Source organism: Odocoileus virginianus, chromosome 28 (genome assembly GCF_023699985.2).
Source record: "Odocoileus virginianus isolate 20LAN1187 ecotype Illinois chromosome 28, Ovbor_1.2, whole genome shotgun sequence".
NCBI classification, from domain to species: Eukaryota; Metazoa; Chordata; class Mammalia; order Artiodactyla; family Cervidae; genus Odocoileus; species Odocoileus virginianus.
In genome coordinates this window covers 41,595,754-41,615,546 of record NC_069701.1, presented here as the reverse complement: position 1 = coordinate 41,615,546, position 19,793 = coordinate 41,595,754, and the positions used below count along the sequence as shown (strand labels likewise).

The 19,793-nt window shown below is 61.2% G+C and overlaps 1 protein-coding gene across 7 annotated transcripts in view; it reads left to right on the top strand.

Annotated features, from left to right (window-relative positions):
* SHANK2 (SH3 and multiple ankyrin repeat domains 2) overlaps positions 1–19,793 on the top strand; it is a 549,988-nt gene that overhangs the window by 249,183 nt on the left and 281,012 nt on the right. For all 7 annotated transcript variants that reach the window (XM_070457813.1, XM_070457814.1, XM_070457811.1 and 4 more), the window contains 3 exons: positions 604–919; positions 11,636–11,805; positions 18,421–18,534. In XM_070457813.1, coding sequence (XP_070313914.1) covers positions 604–919; positions 11,636–11,805; positions 18,421–18,534 — 600 coding nt within the window. The remainder of the gene's footprint in view (positions 1–603; positions 920–11,635; positions 11,806–18,420; positions 18,535–19,793) is intronic.

Genomic DNA, 19,793 nt, shown 5'->3' with positions numbered 1-19,793 from the left:
GCCGCCTCCTCCCCTTGTCCTCACAGGGCAGTCCCTCTGTCTGTCCGTGTCCTGACCTCGTCTTCTTACAAGGACCCCCGTCCTGTGGGATTAGGGCCCCCCAGTGACCCCATTTTACCTTAATCACCTCTTAAAAGACCCCGTCTCCAAAGACGGCCACATTCTGAGATGCTCGGGGTCAGGCCTCCAACACAGGGATTCGGGGGGACACGATCCAACCCCCAGTGCAGGTCGTGGCGAGGAGGAGGAGGAACTCCATGGCTGCCTTCGTGTCCGCCTGTCCTTGCTGTGAGCCGGGGCAGCCAGTCCGTCCACGGTCTCTGGGCCACTGGAAGTGTGGGCACCACGTGGATGGAAGTGGGACCCGAGCCCCTTCCATCTCAAGCGCTGTCTTGAGCCTCCGTGCAAGGGGGGCGCACTCCGCATCCACCCGTGTCTGCTTCTGTGTTGGGGCGAGCTCTGCACCCACGGGGGCCCTCGGGGGCTCAGCACAGAGCTCACAGCGTCCATGTCCTGGGCAGCTGGGGGGGCGGGGGACGGGCACCCCTCCTGGATGACGGTGCCACGCGCGCTCACCCGAGTCTCCCGCTCTCTCTGACCCAGTGCCCTTCCGAGAGGCCCCGGCGTACTCCAACCGCAGGCGGCGGCCCCCCAGCACGCTGGCCGCCCCCCGGCTCCTGCTGCGCTCCAATAGTGACAACAACCTCAACGCCGGCGCGCCCGACTGGGCCGTCTGCGCGGCCGCCTCCCACCTCAGCCTCTCGCCCCAGCTGCTGCAGCAGACGCCCAGCAAGGCCGACGGGGCCGCCAAGACCCTCGGGAGCTACACCCCCGGGCCCCGCAGCCGGTCCCCCTCGCTCAACAGGCTGGGCGGAGCCGGCGAGGATGCCAAGAGGCCCCGGCAGCCCTGGCACGTCGGGTAAGGAGCGACCTGGGCGGTGGGGGGCACGGGAGGGGAGCGGGTCCAGGGGGACCGGGGAGAGGGGCACCTCTGTGCTAGGTGCCCTGGATTCTGGACCTCGGGGCGCCACCAGAGGTTGAGCAGGATGCCTGCTTGATTCCAACGCGGATGCTGAGAACGCGTGAAAGTCAGAGCCCCGCTCTGCCCCGGCTCAGACTGCCCCCTGAGAGCAGTGACTGCACCAGGAAGGGTGGGTGCCCCTTGGGCTCCTGGGGCGGCTTGGGCTGTGGCGGGTGCCCGGGGCTGTTTCATTTCCTTGTGCGTCGGCTTCGGGGTCTTAAACGTGAAGTGTGGATGGAGAAGGCGCTAAGGGCACCGGCCCGCTCTGGGCTGCGAGCTCCTCCAGGGGCTGTGTGGGGGGTTTTGTTTGGAATAGAGTTGATTTACAGCATCGTGTCGTGTCGGCCGTACCGTAGAGCGACTCAGTTATAGACATTCTTTCTGCATGTTCTTCTCCACTAACGTTCATCCCAGGAGACTGGGTGTAGGTCCTCGCGCTGCTACGCTGGAGGGCCTCGCTGTTCATCCGTTCTGTCTGCTAGTTCACTCCACGAGCCCCAGGTTCCCCCTCCACCCCTCCCCTGCCCCTGGCAACCACAAGTCCATTCTGTCTGTGAGTCTGTTTCACAGGCAGGTTCACTCGTGCCGTATTTCAGCTTCCACGTGTAGGTGATACCGTACGACGTCTGCCTGTCTGACCGACTCTACTCGCTGTGATCATCTTTAGGTCCATCCAGGCTGCTGCGATGCCGGAGACCTTGGTTCGATTCCTGGGTTGGGAAGATCCCCTGGAGAAGGGAAAGGCTACCCACTCCAGTATTCTGGCCTGGACAATTCCATGGACTGTATAGTCCATGGGGTCATAAAGAGTCAGACAGGACTGAGAGATTTAAAAAAAAAACAAAAAAACCAGGTTGCCGCAGATGGCGTTGCTTTGTTCTCTTTTATGACCAAGTCGTGTGTCGTTGCGTGTGGTGTGTGCCGCACCCTCTTTATCTGTCCCTCTGTTGCTGGACACTTGGGTTTCTCCCTGGACCAGGCTTCAGCGTGCACGGTCCTGAGCCTGAGTGAGCGCCCGCGTTCGTGGCCGAGGCGCCCTGGCAGAGCCGAGGGTATGACAAGCCCCGGCCAGTGCAGTGACAGCCCTGCCTGGTCCTGATCTGTCTGCCCACGAGGCAGGGATGAGGACGGGGAGGGGGCGTCTCAGCAGACTCTGAAGCAGCCAGGGGCTGCAACCCCATTCCTGTCCCCTCTCTAGACGGGGGGATAAGGCCAGCAAAGGCCAGACCTGGCATGAACCCCCCCCCCCCAGGCATCTCGCTGGGGCTCTGGGCTCTCCCTTGCTCCGTCTCCTATGCCAGCCGGGGCGCTGCAGTCCCACCCAGAGCTCCAGCTTGCAGGCACACCCGCCCCCTCCTCGCGTGGCCCCCGGCGTTTGTCTGTCCAGGCTGAGACCTGCTGGGGTTGGACTCCTGGCCAGGGCCTCAGTGCTAGTCGGAGCAGCGCTGTCTCTGACCTCTCACCCCCGCCCCCCGCCGCAGTGTCGCGTGGACACGCTGCTCCACGTGCCTTGGCTCACCCCCCTCGTTCTCCAGGGAAGACCCTGCGTCCCCATTTCCCAGATTAGAGCACTGAGGCCGGGTCCTGGAGCCGGCGCAGGTCGTGAGACTTTGTCCTTCTTGAGCTCTGCCCTCACCCTTGGTGGTCCCGGGAGAGCCGGCGCACTGTGTGTTTGGCCTGGCTCCGTGGCTGGCGAGGGGCAAGTGCCCCCTTTGGTCCAGCCATCTGCCCGGTGACCCGGTTCCCCGTCCCGCCGCACACCATTGAGTTGGCCTTGCCTAGCCTGCCTGCGGTACCTCTAGCCAGCCTGGGTCCTTCCTGATGCCACACCCCCAGCTCCGACCAGGGATGCTGGGGAGGGGGACCAGGAGTCTGGGTGGAGGGGTCAGTGATCCAGGCGGTCCTGGGGGAAGGCCGACTGCTGTGAGCAGGAGCAGCAGGCCAGGTGTCCAGGCTGCGGTGTGCGGGTGTGGGGAGAACCTGCCCTTGGGGACCCCAGTTTCCTGGCCCCTTGGCGGGGTCCCAGCCTGCCCCCTGGGAGCCAGCACCCCCCAGGCACACCTTGGCGCTGGGACCCGTGCACACCTCCCCCTGCCGTCTCATCCTCAGGCCCGGGAGCCCTCCTGGCTCTGGTCTAGATTCTCACTCTGAGTCACCCCAGGGAGAAGCACCAGGTTCCGGGAGCCGCTTAAAGCTGAATTAAAGGGTTCCCCTGAGGCCTCAAATTCCACTTCACACGGTTAGCTGGAATTATGGCTGTAATTTTAAAGAGAGTGGGTCCCCTTCCTCCAGGACGAAATCTAATAAGATCCTGAAGGCAGGGTGGCCGGGGACTTGGAAAAGCTGCAGAGAAAACTGCTGTGGAGAGAGGCCAGCGTCACATGCTGCAGTGCCCCGTCGGGCTGTCCCTGACGTCCCCGCGTGGGGCGTGTGTGCCCGTGTGCATCCGTGTGTGTGCACTGGTGTGTCTGTGTGTGTCTGGCACTGTGTGCGTGGGTGCTTGGGTGCCTGTGTGCCTGCATTTCTGTGTTTGTATTAGATGCACGTGTGTTTGTGCGTGTGCATTTTCCGGTACTTTTTATGTCCAAGTGTGTGCATGTGTGTGTGTGCGTGTGTGCCCGTGTGCGTGCACTGACGTCTCTGGGTGTGCCTCGTGTGTGTTGGGTGTGATGGTATGCACGTCTGCATGGCCGTGTGTGCTTGTGTCTGGGTGTGCATGCGTGTCTGCGTGTGTGCCTGTGTGCACACTCGTGTGTGATGGTCACAGCCCCAGCCTGTCCTGAGTGCCCGCCGCGAGGACTCCTCCGGGGCCACGCGCTTACACCTGGCGCATCCACTTTGGCGACTGTGAGATGAGGACCGTGACGCAGTGGCTCCCTGGCTGCTCCCGAGACGGAACACGTGACTGCGTGGCGGTCCTCGCGTGTAACAAGCCCGCGGTCCACAGTGGCTGCAGCCGTGCTCAGCTCTGTGTCCACCTGGGGGCAGGCGCTTGGCCCGGTGCTTCCTGTCGCCCGGCTGCGGTCGCCCCGGGAGAGAGACTGCTGGGATGCAAGGCTTTCAGTGCTGATGCCGGCTGGCTGCCCGTCCCCGTCGGGGAGGGCTGTGGTCCCGGCCCAGCCTGCCCCGCCCTCCCGGCCGATTCCCGTCCTTCCCTCGGCAGCCCGTCAGCGCCTGCCTGGCCCCTGTCCATCTGCTCAGGACCGTTCACTCATCTGTGACAGCCGCTGCGTCCTGACAGGAGCCCACGGGAGGCCTGCCCCCAGAACCCCCCTGTGCCAGTGGGAACCTGCCAGGTGCCCTGGCTCCTGGGGCCCCCAGGATGATGGTGGCATTTGAGCCGCATGCAGGCTGTCTGCTTCCACACCCGCTCAGATGTGAAAGTGGCCACACACGCGCCCCAGTGATGGAGGGCCTGTGTGTGGGCACCACAGCGCATCCCCTGGCGGCTCAAGGGGGTGGCGACTCAGGGCCCAGCACTTTCCCGGGACAGACGGGGCCTCCGGGCGGAGGACTCGGCTCCTAGCCTCGGGGTGGCCCAGGCAGCCCCAGAGCGCTTTCTGTCTCTCGCAGAACCTGGAGGTGGGCTGGGGGCACTCCCCAGGCGTGGCGGGGAGAGCCCCGGGCCCCCACAGACCCCTCTGTCCCAAGGTCCTGGCTCAGTAGGTAGCCGCCAAAGTGCTGGTCGTGTCCAGCTGTCTCCTTCCTGCCGTGTGACTTTAGGCTAGTCGCTTGGCCGTCCCGCGCCTTCGTCTTCTCGTGTGTCCAGAGGGTCTAACGGGCTCATGACGAGGCTGAAGCCGAGTGCAGCAGCTGCCACGTATCAGGTCGTGGCTCCCACTGAGTTATCCGGGAGCACTGGGTACTTCGTGTCCTCGTCGCCACGGACACCTTGAAAGGCCCTCAGCCGCTGTGGGGCGGGCACCGGAAGGTCGTCCTGGTGACGGCCGCGGCTTGGGCCAAGAGGAAGCGGAGCGCGGCAGATCAGTCGAGTCCCGAGCTCCTGGGGGTCCCCTCTGGCTGCCCCCGTCACACTCTCCCCTTGTTCTCTTGCTGCCCGCGGGAAGGCTGGCCGCTCGGCACCCCCCGCAGGCACTGCCCTGGGTGCCCACTTGAGGCCCTGGAAGCCTCGGCCAGGCGTGTGACAAGGGCCACTGTGTGGCCAGAACCAGCTTCAGGCCCAACCTCAGGTGCAGACGACCTCCCCCGCCGTCCCAACCCCCCTCACCCATCCCTGGGCCCCTGCGGCTCTGACTGAGCCTCCCGGGCTGGGTCAGCCTCCCCCGGGAACCGCCCTCGAGAACCAGCGGACCCTGGTGCCAAGCAGAAGAGGGAGGAGCTGTCCAGAGCGGATGGGAGCCCGTGTCCCTGATGCCCTGGCCGGCGTCCTGCCTCACCTGGAGGCTCTGCGCGCACCTGCCCGAGGCGCCCTCTAGTGGCGCCCGCTGGCATGGCTGGTCCAGGTCCCTGAGAACCAGCTTTGCCGGTTGCTCCATCATCACCCACCCCCTGGGCGTGGAGAGGAGTAGGACCCTTCCCAGCTCTTGATGCATTATTGCAAAGCCCGGGCCCTGGTCCTGAGGGCCGCCCTGGCCTCACCGGCCCCAGGGAGCATGCGGGCCACCCTCCAGTCAAAGGAGCCGTTCCCGGGTGGGTTCGGCTCAGCAGAGGGGAAACCTGCTGTGTGCAGGCGGGTAGCCTCGCTGGCCGGGTCTCCCGCCCACGGGGAGACAGCAGCACCCGCTGGCTGCACAGGTGGGCAGAGCCGGCAAGGCTCCCGCCGCCAGACAGACCCCGGCAGGGGCTCGACCAAGTCCGCTTCTCACCCTACTGTTTCCTTCCCTAAATCAGGCTGTGCGGGCCGAGCAGGGCTTCCCGGAGATTCCGGGGTGGCAGGACCCTGCCCCGCCCTGCACACCCCTTCCAGGGGCTGTTCCCCCACTGCGCAGGTTGAGGGGTGAAGGGGCACCCTGGAATCCTTCTGGAGTGCATCTCTGTTCATCTGCAGGCGGCCTCACCCCGCTCCTGGGGACACGGGGACCGGAAGGGCAGAGCTGTGCGCCCCCAGGGCACAGGGGCCTGGTTTCCTCGGTGAGAACCACGGGGAGCTCCCTCCCTCGGCCAGGCGGACCCAGAAAGGTGGTGGGGACCCAGGCAGGGGTGAGCCAGGCTGTCCCCTGACCCCTTGCTGTGCCGCCTGACCCAGGCAGCCAGGGGCGCGTCACCCGCACATCAGGAGTAGGGGGTCCATGATGCGCTGAGCCCCTGGCCCCAGGGGAAGCGTCGCCCCGGAGGAGCAGGTTCCTCCTGCCTGCTGGGGAATCGGGTCCAGGCACCCAGGCCCTCACCTGTCACTCGGTCTCCCCCCACACGACTGACACTTGGGGTTTGCTCTCAGCTGGGGGCACAAACACACAGGAAGACTGGCCTCTGGTACAGCGGTGGATGCCCCAGAGCTGTCGTCGAGGACGGGGAGCCCCTAACAGAGTCCCCGGGAGTCAAAGCTCATGCAGGTCACCCCTCCTGGGGTGAGGGGGCCGCCCCCCAGGGTGGAGAGAGGGGCCAGCCAGGCGTCGGGGAGAGGCAGGGCATCCCGGGTGACCGGAGCAGACCAGAGGAAACTTTAAGGGAAGAGGCACCTTCCAGACCGTTCCCATTCCATGGGGGCTCTAGGTGCCTGCCCCCTGCTGCTCGGAGCCAGGGTGGCCTTGGGGGTGTCAGGCAGCGGGCCCCAAGGTGGGCACACCTCTGACATCACAGCGGTTCCCGCTTCTCTGGAGTCCGTGAAAGCCTCCGATGTGCACGCGTGCCCCAGGTCGCGGTGCCCCAGCCAGCAGGATGGCGCATCTAGTCATTGTCCATTCCTGCAGCACTTATCAGGACCGCGTGGGGAGGCCATGGAGTGTGGGGTATGGGCCCCAGGACCGACCCAGAAGCCCAGCAGGGGCCAAGGTGCCCAGGGCCACGTGCAGGCTGAGGGCTTCGGCGCTTCTTCCTGGCCTGAAGGCGGAGAGGGAGGTGATGCTGACGGTACAAGGGGCGACGTGGGGTCTGAACTTTTATGCTTCAGACACACTGTCAGCGGGGCAGGGCTTTGTGCTGGAAGCCACCCTCTGCCAGAGCCTCCCGCTGGTAACCTCCAGCACCCTCTTGTCCCCCCATCCGGTGTGAGCCTGGAACCTGGGAGACACCCAATTTCTGGTAGATCCCAGCCCAGAGCGGGGAGCCTGCAGGCAGCCCTGGGCTGTGGTCAGCAAGCCAGGTGTGAGGTCAGGTCTGTATCTCTGTGCCTAAGGTGTGAGGTCAGGCCTGTATCTCTGTGCCTAAGCCATTGTTTATGGAGCCTCTGTTTTTTCACCTGTGAAATGGGGCTTTACAAGGCTCAGATTAACCTGGAGTGGGAAGATGCTTCAGCATCTGTGTGGGACCACACATCACTGCTGGTACCTAGAACCATGGGCGCACGCTGATCTTCAAGGACCAATGTCTTCCTGTTCTTAAGCAAAGGTTTCCCGGGCTTGGACTGATGCTCCCAGGCTAGAGCCGTGTTTGCTTTGACTTTTCTGCCCAGTGACACATACTCTGGAGCCGGCTGAAACCAGCTGGCTGACACATGCATCTTATCACCCACTTTTCAGCTAAGCAGAGTGGTAATGGCAGGAGTGTTCATACGACACCTGTGCAGAGCAGTTCCTGCCGACTCACTCTCGGGTCTCACCAGATCATCCTGTCTTACTAGATGGGGACTTCCAGAGGTTAACTGACTTGTTCAGCATCTGACAACAAGTGATCAGCTCGGCTCTGGCAGGGTTCTTTAGAAATTTGGATGGAAGAGTAGATAGGTGGTGTTTGTATAAGTGGTAGGAAGGATGGAGGATGGTAACTGAGTGGGTGGATGAATGGTTGGATTCATGGTTGGTGGATGGGTGAGTTGATGGATGATGAGATGGATAGCTGGATGGATGGGTGGATAGTTGGATGGATGGATAGAAGCATGGATGGATAGATGCATGGATGATTGGATGCCTGATGGATGGTTGGATGCATGGTGGATGGGGTTGGTTGATGGATGGATGAATGCATAGATAGACAGCTGGATGGATAGACAGGTGGATGGTTAGATGGATGAGTGGATAGATGGATGACTGGATGTATGGTGGATGGATAGATGGATACTTGGATATATGATGGATGGAGTGGGTGGATGGATGGATGGGTGAGTTGATGGATGATGGGTGGATGGATAGAGGGATGGTTGGATGCATGATGGATGAGGTGAGTGGATGGATGGAGGGATTGATGGATGGTTGGATGCCTGATGGATGGGGTGGTTTGATGGATGGATGGTTGAATGGATAGATGGATGGCTGAATGCATGATGGATGGGGTGGGTGGATGGATAGATGGATGGATGGATAGATGGATGGTTGGATGTATGATGGATGGAGTGGTTGGATGGATGGATAGGTGAGTTGATGGATGATGGGTAGATGGATAGAGGGATGGTTGGATGCATGATGGATGGGGTCAGTGGATGGATGGATAGTTGGAAGAATGATGGATGGGATGGATGGATGGATGGATGGATAGAGGGATGGTTGGATGTGTGATGGATGGGGTGGGTGGATGGATGGATGAATGGATGGATGGTTGAATGCGTGATGAATGGGATGGGTGGATGGATGGATAGGTGAGCTTATGGATGATGGGTGGATGGGTGGATGCCTGATGGATGGGGTGGGTGAATGGATGGATGGGTGGATAGATGGATGGACAGTCAGATGCAAGGGTGATAACTGCTATCGAAGCTGCAGTGACAGAGCTGGTGGGTGCTGGGGTGGCAGGCTCCATCTGTGTTCCCTCACGGATCCTCCCAGGAGCCCCACACAGCAGACCCCACTCGGCCATCGCTCAGCGCCTGTGGCAGGTGCATCAGGGGAGATCCAAGCACTACTTTTGGAGGCCGGGTCGAGGAGGGCTTCTGAGCCTGGTGCAGGGTGTCCTCTTAGAGCCCCCACCCTCTGCTGACCCCAAGCCTCTTCCAAACCCTTGGATCTAGGTAGAGCGGCTCCAGGAGACACTTCCTGAGGAATTGAGTTCCCTTGGTTCCCAGGACTTGGTTACCTTCCCCCTACACGGGAGCAGGAGAGGAGAGCCTGGTGCTGCTCAGCCCCTCATAGTGAAGGCGCGGTCTCCTGCCTTCCATCCCAGCCCCAAGTCAGGCTGAGTTGAGGCAGATTGAATGGATGGATCCACATCCCAACAGGCAGGCAGGCAGGCCATCCTCTCTGGAGGGAACTCTGAATGTTCTGGCTTTTCCCGGGTTCTTTTCCACCGCAGGCAGGGGGCCTAGCTTGTCCTTCTTCTCCGTGAATCAGCCGTCCTGCCAGCTGTCACCTCTGGACCAGCAGTCACACAACCTGTCCCTTGCAGGCCTCACTGCCCTGGGCTCCGGAGTATTTGGTGTCAGTGACATCTGTGAGGAGGGAGACTCTGACCCTCCGGGTGGATCCTTGCATCTGTGCGTCAATCTGTACCTGGCGGAGGGGGAGGAGGGAGCCGCCTGGAGCTGCCTGGTGCAAAGGTCACGGGCATCTCTTTCCAGGATGCTGTGACCTCCGTCTTGGTCAGAGAAGCCTGGAGTGGGGGGACAGGCAGAGGAGGGGGCGTCCCTGGGGATGGAGAGCGTGCGGACACGGGGCTGCGGCTTGTCACCACTCTGCCCTGAGCCCGGGTGAGCACCCGGCCAAGGTCACGCACCTGCCCTCTGCTCCCGTGGTTTAGGGAGGGCTCTGGGCTTTGGGGTCAGGCTGGCAGAGCTGGCAGTCAGTCCCCCTCCTCTGACAAGCATAAATTATGGTGTCAAGTGAGCACATCACATGTGTAGACATGGGCTCCCCCGTGCCTAGCTCTCAAAGTCATGCCCTTGAGCGAAAACGTAAGAAGCGCAACAAAACACAGCACCGTCACGCTTCCGTGAATTCTTGCAAGCGAAAAGCAACATATGTTATTATTTATCAGGAATGCTGACGTGGGTAAAGCAAAGCCCAAAAGGAATCGGGGGGTTCACATTAAATCTCCAAAGTGAGTGGTCACGTCGTATTCTAGAAGCTTCCCTGCAAGCCTGTTCCACACCTTGCAGGAAGCTCAAGCTTCCGTCTGGGGGCTCCCAGGCCACGGTGTGTGTCGTCTGAATGGAGGAGCATGGTTGGGGACCCCACCCTTCGTGGTGATGAATTTGTGACACGGGTGGGCCCCTCCTGAGACTCAGATGTGGCTCCCCGGTGTGGGACTCTGCCCCCAAGGTTATTAATCCTCCTCCTCCCCATCACAGGCAGGGTGCCCTCTTGGGAGGATGCCAGCCGGACATGAACGCTTTTCCAGGAAGCTTTGGGGCATCCTCCATAAATCCCTGCCCAGATTCATCCACGTGCGTGTGGCTCCTCCTCCCCCCGGAGGAGAGCTCAGTGTGGCTCCTCAAGGTCACCCCTGATGAGCACGCACTCTCCTCCCCTCCCAGGAGTCAGCCCTGGTCACCCATCACCATCACAAAGACGGGGCTGTCGTTACGGAAACCACTTTGCACGTTTCTCTGGAGCTTGAGCTTCTCCCTCGCTCACTCTCTCTCTTTCTCTCTTTCTCTCTCTCGTTCCACCACTGTGCCGTTAAATTAGGCATCCACTCTCAGTGTCAGGCCCGGATAGTTACTCTGGAAACACACGCTCTTTGTAAAATACTCACATAAAACAGGAACGCATTCAAGTCCCACTTGTGAAATGTCTCCGGGGCAGTCAGGCGGGGCTCCGTGCCCCGCGATGGTGAAATCTTGTGCCACGGGTTCTGGGTGATGCCTCGCCCAGCGTGGTTGGCACTTAGAGTGAGACAGGTCAGACAGCAGACACCCACGGCGTGTCTCAGTTGCCGCTCCACTGGAGTCTCTGTATGGAAAAATGCACGGAACATTTACCACCGGAAGCATCTTTAGGTGTGCAGTTCAGTGGTGTTAAGTACATTCACGTTGTCATGCACCCGTCCTCTCCATCCATTCTAGAACTTGTTCCGAAACTGAAACCCCGATCCCTTAAAGACTCGCTTCCAGCCCCGCCCGCCCTGGTCACGGATCTCACTGCTCGGGTTGCCTGCTCTGGTGGAGTCGGGCGTTACCTGTCCTTCTGCAACTGGCCTCCCTCAAGCAGCGGAACGTCCTCAGGTTCCATTCATGGTGTCACCTGTGACGGAACCTCCCTTCTTTAAAGTCTGAACGACATTCCACCGTATGGATAGACCACATTTTGGGCCTCGGTTCATCCATCAGTGGACACTTGGGTCATCTTTTGAGAGTCACGCTGCCATGCACGTGGTGTGCAGACATCTGCTTGAGACCCTGCTTTCACTCCTTGCGTACCTTCCCAGAGGTGGGATTGCTGGAATTACCTGTGTCTTTTAACCACAAATGCGTCTTCACGTCTCCAGCCCCGTCTAGAACCCTGAGCTCCGCTGTGACTGCTCGGGGCTGGACGCTTGTCCTGGACGGACGGGCCGCGGGTCTGCAGCGTCCCTGCCGCGTCTCAGGCCATGACCCCGTCTCTCTCTGTCCCCACTTCCATGCCGCAGCCCAGCTTTCCCGCCAGGAGCCAACAAGGACACGCTGTCCGCCTTCGAGTTCCCGGGGCCCAGACGGAAGCTGTACAGCGCGGTGCCCGGGAGGCTCTTCGTCGTCGTCAAGCCATACCAACCCCAGGTCGATGGCGAGATCCCCCTGCACCGTGGCGACAGGGTCAAAGGTCAGTGTCCACTCTGCCTCCGGGGTGGGGTCAGGCCGGGGTGCCTTGGCCTCAGCTGACCCCCAGGGCATTGCTTCCGCGGGGCCCCCTGTGGAGACACAGAGTCCTGAGAGGGCGGAAAGGGGATTCGGGTGGTCCTCGCGGTGCGGCCTCGGCGACTCTGATGCCCATCGGGAGGGTCGGCTCGTGCCCATCTGGCATGGGAGTCCACTGCAGAGACGGCAGGGGAGGGCCGGGCGAGGCGTCGGCAGGCAGCTCCTTCCCACTCCCAGGGACTCAGGGGTGGGTGGTGCGGGGATTGGGCCGAGCACAGGACGGAGCACGTGTCTTGGGGCTCCGGGAGGGGCATCAGGGGTGCCTGCGACATTCCAAGGCGAGACTTAAGGATGCCCAAAGCATCCTGGGAAATGGAGGTGAAAAGCCTCATGCGTGGCAAGAGTCAGACTCTGTTCCCAGGGTCCTGGGGAGCCAGCGAAGGATTCCCAGGGAGGGGAGGTGTGTGAGGCCTTAGGGAGAATTTGCTGTCCTGGAGGCCACAGGTCGGAGCTGCAGGTGTCCAGGTGGGGGCGGCTGAGCTCACCGGGGGGGCAGGAACGGGCGCGCCCCCCCCCACCCCGGTGCTGGAGGACAGGCTTCCAGAGGACGCGGGGCAGGCAGCAGAGGGCGCCGCTTGCAGGCTCAGTCGGTCAAGTTCAACCCATCTGGCCTTGGCCAGGCGGGGACCTGCTTCCTCCTGCGCACAGTGCAGCCATCTGGCCAACATCACCTGGATTTATATGTTTCCGAGGACAGCTGGGCCCCGTTCTCCCTCTCAGCTCCTTCTGCTGGTCCAGATGCCTGCAAACTTGACCATCTGGTGGCATCAACAAGTCCCAGAGGCTCTGTTCATTTCATTCCCATCATTTTTTTTAACCTCGGGTCACTGCTATGGGTCTCTTTTCAAGTTCACTTGCTCTTTCCTTCAAAACGTCCTCGTCTCTGTTAAGTCCATCTTGTGAATTTTTCAGTTTTGGAAATAACATGTTTAAACTCTGCGGTTTCCACGTGTATTTTCTTCTTCTATGGTTTCTTTCTATTTGCTAAGCCTTCCTGTTGCTCTGTTGAGATTTTCACTCCTTCGGAAGCACGTGGTGTTTAACCCACCCAGCGAGGGCGGCTGTCGCCGCCCCTCTGAAATCCCTGTCTGTCGTCTCTCCTCAAGGGTCTGGGCGGGCTCACCGGGTTTTCTCTCCCCTGGAGCGTGGGCCCCATCCTCTGGGGTCTTCGTGTCCGGTAATCTCCTGTTGCGTTCTGGACATCAGGGTGTTAGGCTGTGGCAGTGGCTTCTGTTCCTTCCTTTCTCTCGTTGTGGAGGGTTGCCTGGGTGACAGCTCAGGTCCCCAACTTGAGCTGAGCTGCTCTGCGTCTGTTCAGAGCTGTGGGGGTGCCGAGCTTGCCAGCCCCTCTCTGGCTCTCTCCCTGGTGGGGACACCTCCCCTCGCTTCCAGCTGGCTGCTTTCCTGGCTTCTTCATTCTGGTTCTGCAGCTGACTCAGAATGCAGGTTTCTCTTCACGTGCCCCCCGACAGCCCTGCCCTGGGCACCACCCTGAGTCCAGCCTCCAAGCCGTGCAGAAGGGGCTTCTTTGTCCAGCTCCCCTCCCCTTTGTCCTCAGCGAGCGTGCTGCCCAACAGACCTGCCTACTCCTATCCACCTTCTGCGGTAAAGAACCCGCCTGCCAGTGCAGGAGACGTAAGAGACAGGGTTTCGATCCCTGGGTCGGGAAGATCCCCTGGAGGAGGAAATGGCAGCCCGCTCCGGCATTCTTGCTGGAGACTCCCCTGGACAGAGGAGCCTGGAGGCAGCAGTCCCTGGGGTCACACAGACCCATACCCAACTGTGTGCACACACACGGGGTTTACGGCTGCCTTCAGCGTGGGGTCCGGGGGGGTCTCTGAGCTTGGAAGTCCTTGATTGTCTCTACATAGTTTAACACAACATTTTTGCTAACTTTTAAAGTATAAGCATTTAAACTACATAACTTGTAATGTGGAATTTTAATACCAGAGCCCATTGTGGGGTAGCCTTTTTCCCCCTGCATGTGGGCTAATTTTCAGTTGGCCCTGCGAGAGCCCCCATCTGGCCAGCCCGCCACCCGCCCACAGGGCACAGCCTTTGCCGACTGGTTGGCTGGCGCCCAAGGAGGTGCCTGCCCATGGCTTCGTGCAGAGTGCAGACGGAAGGCAGCTAAAAGGCCCTTGCTGAGCACTTGGCCATCCCTGGACAAAAGCCTCCTGACGGCGGCGTTAGTTCAGAAGGCTGCTCCTGCCCGGGGAAGCGGTGGGGGGGCGTCTTTCTCACTGCCCCCAACTTGCAGGCCGAGGGAGGGGCGGATGTGGAAAGTGCCCAGGAGCTCCCTTCCCGGGAGAGCTGGCGGCCACGGGGCGCCGGGAGCCAGAGACGCCCAGGTCCCGCGGGCCCTCCTGCAGCTCTCACAGGGGGTCCGTCTGCTGCAGCCGTGACCGCCCCCCGGCCCAGCCCTCCTCCCAGGCAGAAGGCAGGCAGTGTTCCCCGGCCAGGAGAGCCACCTCTAGGGGCAGCCACCATTCCCAGAAAGCTGGGAAGGGCAGGCCGCCGGGGCTCACTGTGTTGAGCAAGCTGTTGCCTGCTGACCCTTGGGCGGTGGCAATGCTAAAAATAACCGCACCTCTTCCTGGAGGGGTGGCCCCTGAATCTGCAGTCAGCTGCCCGGGAGGCAGGGATCTGGTGGCTCACCTGAAGGTAAAATGGGTCCGAATGGGCTGCTCTGTCTGCACGCACCCCCTCCGCCGGGGCCCCCAGATACAGAACACTGGGTCTTCTGGCCCCGCCCAGCTCTGAAACCAGCTAGCCCGCAGCCCTGGGCTTTTATTCCCCATGGGTCCATCCGTCCACCTCACTGTCCCCTCAGGACTAGTGGCGGGGGTGCTGCAGCAGGCTGGCCTGGGAAGGGCCTGGGGAGCCCTCCCAGTGACCTGGGGCCAGTCACGTCATGTCTGGGGGCCACGTGTCCTTGTCCACGTGTCAGAGGTGTTAACAGAGGAGGAGATGCAGGTGGAGACTCATCGGTGCCTGCTGTTCGTCAGGCTTACCGTTGGGGACAGCTCGTGTTTTCCATGCAAACCTCCCAGCAGCTGTGGGCCGCAGGCATCGGGTCCCATCATGTGAGCAGCACAGACCACTATAACAACAGTCCCCGGACCGGGCAGACTCCTCGGGATTCATCGTGTCCCGTCGCGGGGGTCCGGGGGCAGGTGGGTGGGCCCTGGGGTCCCCAGGCCGGGCAGACTCCTCGGGATTCATCGTGTCCCGTCGCGGGGGTCCGGGGGCAGGTGGGTGGGCCCTGGGGTCCCCAGACCGGGCAGACTCCTCGGGATTCATCATGTCCCGTCGCGGGGGTCCGGGTGGCAGGTGGGTGGGCCCTGGGGTCCCCAGACCAGGCAGACTCCTCGGGATTCATCGTGTCCCGTCGCGGGGGTCCGGGTGGCAGGTGGGTGGGCCCTGGGGTCCCCAGGCCAGGCAGACTCCTCGGGATTCATCGTGTCCCATTGCGGGGGTCCGGTGGCAGGTGGGTGGGCCCTGGGGTCCTGCTGACCACCCGCAGCTCTCATCTTATTCACATCTTTTCCGCTCAGCCCTGCAAGGCAGCTCTTAGTGTTCCCAGCAGACACTGAGCCCGTGCCTCTGGGAAAGTGCACACCAACATCTCCCTGGACTGAGGGGCGCCTGGGCACAGGGCACTGTCCTCCTCCTGGTGATGACGGCTTGAAGTTCTGGGTGGTGCAGATGTCCATGCCTATCCGGGACTGGGTGCAGAATGCGGGCCGGCCTGGGGCTCGGGCTCTCTCAACCCAGAGGCCAGCCCCTCCCCTCAGTCGTGTCCTTCCTTGGTTACCAGGCAGGGTGGGCTGGGGTGGGAGTGGGGGCCTGTTAATTTTGCCAGCCTAATCCAGCATGGGTGGTTATTGTTTTTCTGTTTACGAAGGAGGGTGCATGTCTTGGGGGGACAAGGCCGGGCCTTTTGGGGCAGAGGCTTCCCTGGCACCTTCTCCAGCCAGTTCGTTTCCGCCTCCGGGAGCTGGCCGACCAGTAAAGGACAGTGAAGACCGTTGCTTCTCAGGTGTAACGTGTTGACTTTTCAGTGACTTAAAGCTAGAGTTAATGTGTGAGCCCAACCCAGCTACCTCTTCGCTGTACCAGGGGCACCTGGTCTGCAGAGCCATTAAGCCCCTCCCCAGGGATGCAGGTGGACAGACCGCCGTGACTGCAGGCCCACGGCGAGGCCAGGTGAGCCAGCAGGGTCGGCTGCGACTCACCGAGGGACAGAAGTGAGTCCCTCACTTAGCACACAGCCTGGTCCAGAGGGGACCCCGCCCCGCCCCTCCACATGCCTCCTCCCTGCCTCCTGCTTCTGAAAAGAGGACCCCCAGCTACCGTTGCTGAACCAGAGGCCCAGGACCAACTTGGGCCCTTTCCCCCTCCCTCGCCCACAGACTGTGGCTCCTCTGCCCCCCGAGGTCACTGGGAAGGGTCCCCGAGCGGACCGCATCCTCCCATGCATCTCCCCGCTCTCGAGTCAGCTGTCCACAGCCGCTCATTCTCTCCACGATCTCATGCCAACAGTCACGCCCAGAAGCGTGTTCTCGATACAGATTCTAGGGGATCTGGGTGTGTAGTCCCTGGAGGATGTGGGGGGCGGGGGGGCGCAGTGATGGCCGGAGGGCCCAGCTGTGAGGTTAGCATGTCCTTTTCACACCTGGGGCCGCTCTGAGCTGAGGAGCGTTCTCCTGCTCTGACAAGTGGAGAAAGCGAGGCAGGAGTTCCGGGAGCTGCCCGGGTGTCTCCCTGGACGGCTCCTCCTCCCCCAGACCCTCTAAGACAGCACAGTGGCCTGCTCACAACTACCAAGAAGGCAGGTGGGTGGGCGCCCTGGCAGGTCCCTGTCCTCCGCTGTCCATCCGGGGCAGCACTCCGAGATGATCCTCTTGCATCCGAGCTGGGCCCCTGTGATGTACGTCAGCCAGGCTGTACCGCGTGTGAGACCAGCGTCGATTTTTGGAGAAAGTGGTCCAGGGGATTATGATCACCCTGGCCGGTGGGGAGCTTGCCCATCTCATTCGTTCGGGCATTTCTTCAAATTATCAGGCAAGGACTTTTAAGGCTGATGTTCTCTGTGCCGTTGACCTTCAAAACTCATGGGTCCAGGTGTCCTTTATCTGGTCTCAGATTTTAAGATGAGGTCTGTGGTCAGGGTCCTCCGCAGCCTTGGTGCCTGGGGCTCCCAGGTAATTTACAGAAGCTTCAGACGTGCAGAGATTATACTGACCTCCTGCGGCACAGCCATGCTCTGAGGGAGCCAGGGCGTTGTGGGGGGGCGGGGAGCGCCCCCAGCCCAGCATCACAGGCCTAAGAGACAAAGACCCTCCCCACCGAGTTCTTATCCCTGACAACCGAAACATTTGTCCAGGCAGTGCCTGGGCCCTCTTGTCTTTGGATTTGCGTTGCTCACCGACGCTCGGCGTCGGTCAAGTTTAAAAACAGATACTCTTCATCCTCGTGAGGCCCTTGCGCACCCAGCGCTGAGCCCAGGGAGGGGGACCCAGCGCGCTCAGCCCTGCAGGCAGGGCAGCTGTGTCTCCCACTGCCCTTGCTTTCGCTGCGCACAGTGACGCCCGCCCTTCACGGGCTCCCGGCTGCTTGTCAGTCAGTTTCAGTTGCTCACTCATGTCCGACTCTTTGCGACCCCATGGGCTGCAGCATGCCAGGCTTCCCTGTCCATCACCAACTCCCAGAGCTTTCTCAAACTCATGTCATTCGAGTCAGTGATGCCATCAAACCATCTCATCCTTTGTTGTCCCCTTCTCGTCCTGCCTTCGATCTTTCCCAGCATCAGGGTCTTTTCCAATGAGTCATTTCTTCAAATCAGGTGGTCAAAGTGCTGGAGTTTCAGCTTCAGCATCAGGCCTTCCGTTGGATGTTCAGGATTTGTGTATTGTCCCCTGCTGCTTGCAGCACCAACATAATCCGTGGGTTCTTCATTAATAAGCCAGCGAAGGCCCGGGACCACCCGTGTGGGGCGTCAGCCAGCCCGCTTCAAGCCCAGGTGGTGTCCTGTAGCCGCCAGTCAGGCTGCTTCTCCATCTCCTGCTGTGATTTCTGCTTCATCAGACTAACTTAGGACTTCCTGTGAGCCTGGACTCTTGCTCCCCAGTCCCTAGCTCGGGACCTCATGGTTTCTTCTCTTCATTGGGGTTGCCTGTGTCCCAGCTCTGACTCTTGAAATAACTGATGATGAGGACTTGGAGGCTCCTAACCTCCCGTCTCAACTGGGACCCAAGGGACAGGACGCAGTGGCCACATGCCTGTGCTGCGAGATACAAGGACACAGGGATGCCCAGCGCTTGCATCCTGCCACCCACGCCTAACAGGCAGAGGGGGCTCGGAGGCTCCGCACTGCCCCTTCCGAGGGACGCTTTGCCAGGCCCCTGGTCCCGCGCTGGAGGGGGCGTGGTCAGCCGTCAAATGGACCAGAGCCGCCCGCCCATCACGGGCCTCGCCCCAAGCCCCGCCCACTAACCCCGCCCCTTTCCGTGTGCAGTGCTGAGCATCGGCGAAGGTGGCTTCTGGGAAGGCAGCTCCCGCGGCCACATCGGATGGTTCCCCGCCGAGTGTGTGGAGGAGGTCCACTGCAAGCCCCGGGACAGCCAGGCAGGTAAGCGGACCCCGCGCTCGTGGTCCACCTCTCCCGGGCCTGGGTCGGCGTCGTTGGTGATGTCGAGTGCGCGGCAGGTGCTCCCGGCGAGGACATCTCTGATCCTCCGAGCGGCGGACGCCATGCGGCCGGCCTTTGTTCGAACCGGAAACCGGCGCGGCGGGGGAGGAGCATCCTGGAAGCGTGTCGCTAAAACGCTGCTCAGTGCACTTGCCAGGAAACTTGGGCCCATGCGTTCGAGCCTTTGGAAAAAGGCTTCGGGGGTTGATTAAATGCTTGGAACTATTCTATCCATCTCTCACGCCAACTTTCATAACAGGCAGCTTTGCGTTTCCCACCGGCTTCTGCCAGGCCCTCCCTGAGGACTGGAGGTTTGATGTCTCAATGAAAACTGCTAGAAAGAGGTTGGTGCTCACCGAAGCAAGTCATTCCAGCCCCTCCCCAAACTCCCAGGTACAGCTCTGACACCCGCCCTGAATGTGGTTGCCAAAAGAATGAGTGGATTAAAATGTTAAGAGGGCTCCACTTATAGAAAAGTGTGCTGAGAAAAAAACAGATGAGCTGGAGACAGGTAGAGCAGTGGTTTCTTATAAGAGCCTGGTCAACGCATGCCCTGCCCACTTCTGGTAGAATCCCAGTCTTGGGATGCCGCCCATGGCTGGAGTAGCCACATTTGCTTTGCAGCCAGTAGCTTTGCTGTGTCTGTGGGCAGTCTGGTGGCCCATTCGAGGCTCCCAGTCCAGGTCTCGCTGGGCCAGTCTGACCGGGAAATTAGCTGTCCTGAACAGGCGAGCCCGGAAAAGCGGGATGTGTCTCTGGTCTGCTGTCATTGAGGGAGCCCAGCTGGTTCCCTTGCTGAGAATGTGATTCTATGAGCGTGTCGGTCTGTGCTAAGCTTCCTACAGTCCTGCTCAGGTTAAACCGAGAGGGGGATGGTCACCTTTGCCATCTTGTGGGGGTGTTAAGATAAGAGCTGTCACTCACTCGACGCTGAAAGGAAAGACTGGTTGTGCTGGGCTAGGTGGACCAGTGGTCAGCGGGCAGATGGGAGCGTGTTTTCATGGGTTTGGTGATGATATTCTGAGCCCCCTGGTACAGGCTGGACTTTCTGACCCTTCCAGTGCCCAGCACGCACTGGCCCACACCTGTGCCCTCCTATGAGCAGCTGCCCAGCCTCTCTGGCCTGGAAAGGGCAAGGCCGCGGCCCGTGAGCTTGACTCACCTTTCCAGGTTGCTGGACACCTCGCTCGCCTCTCCCC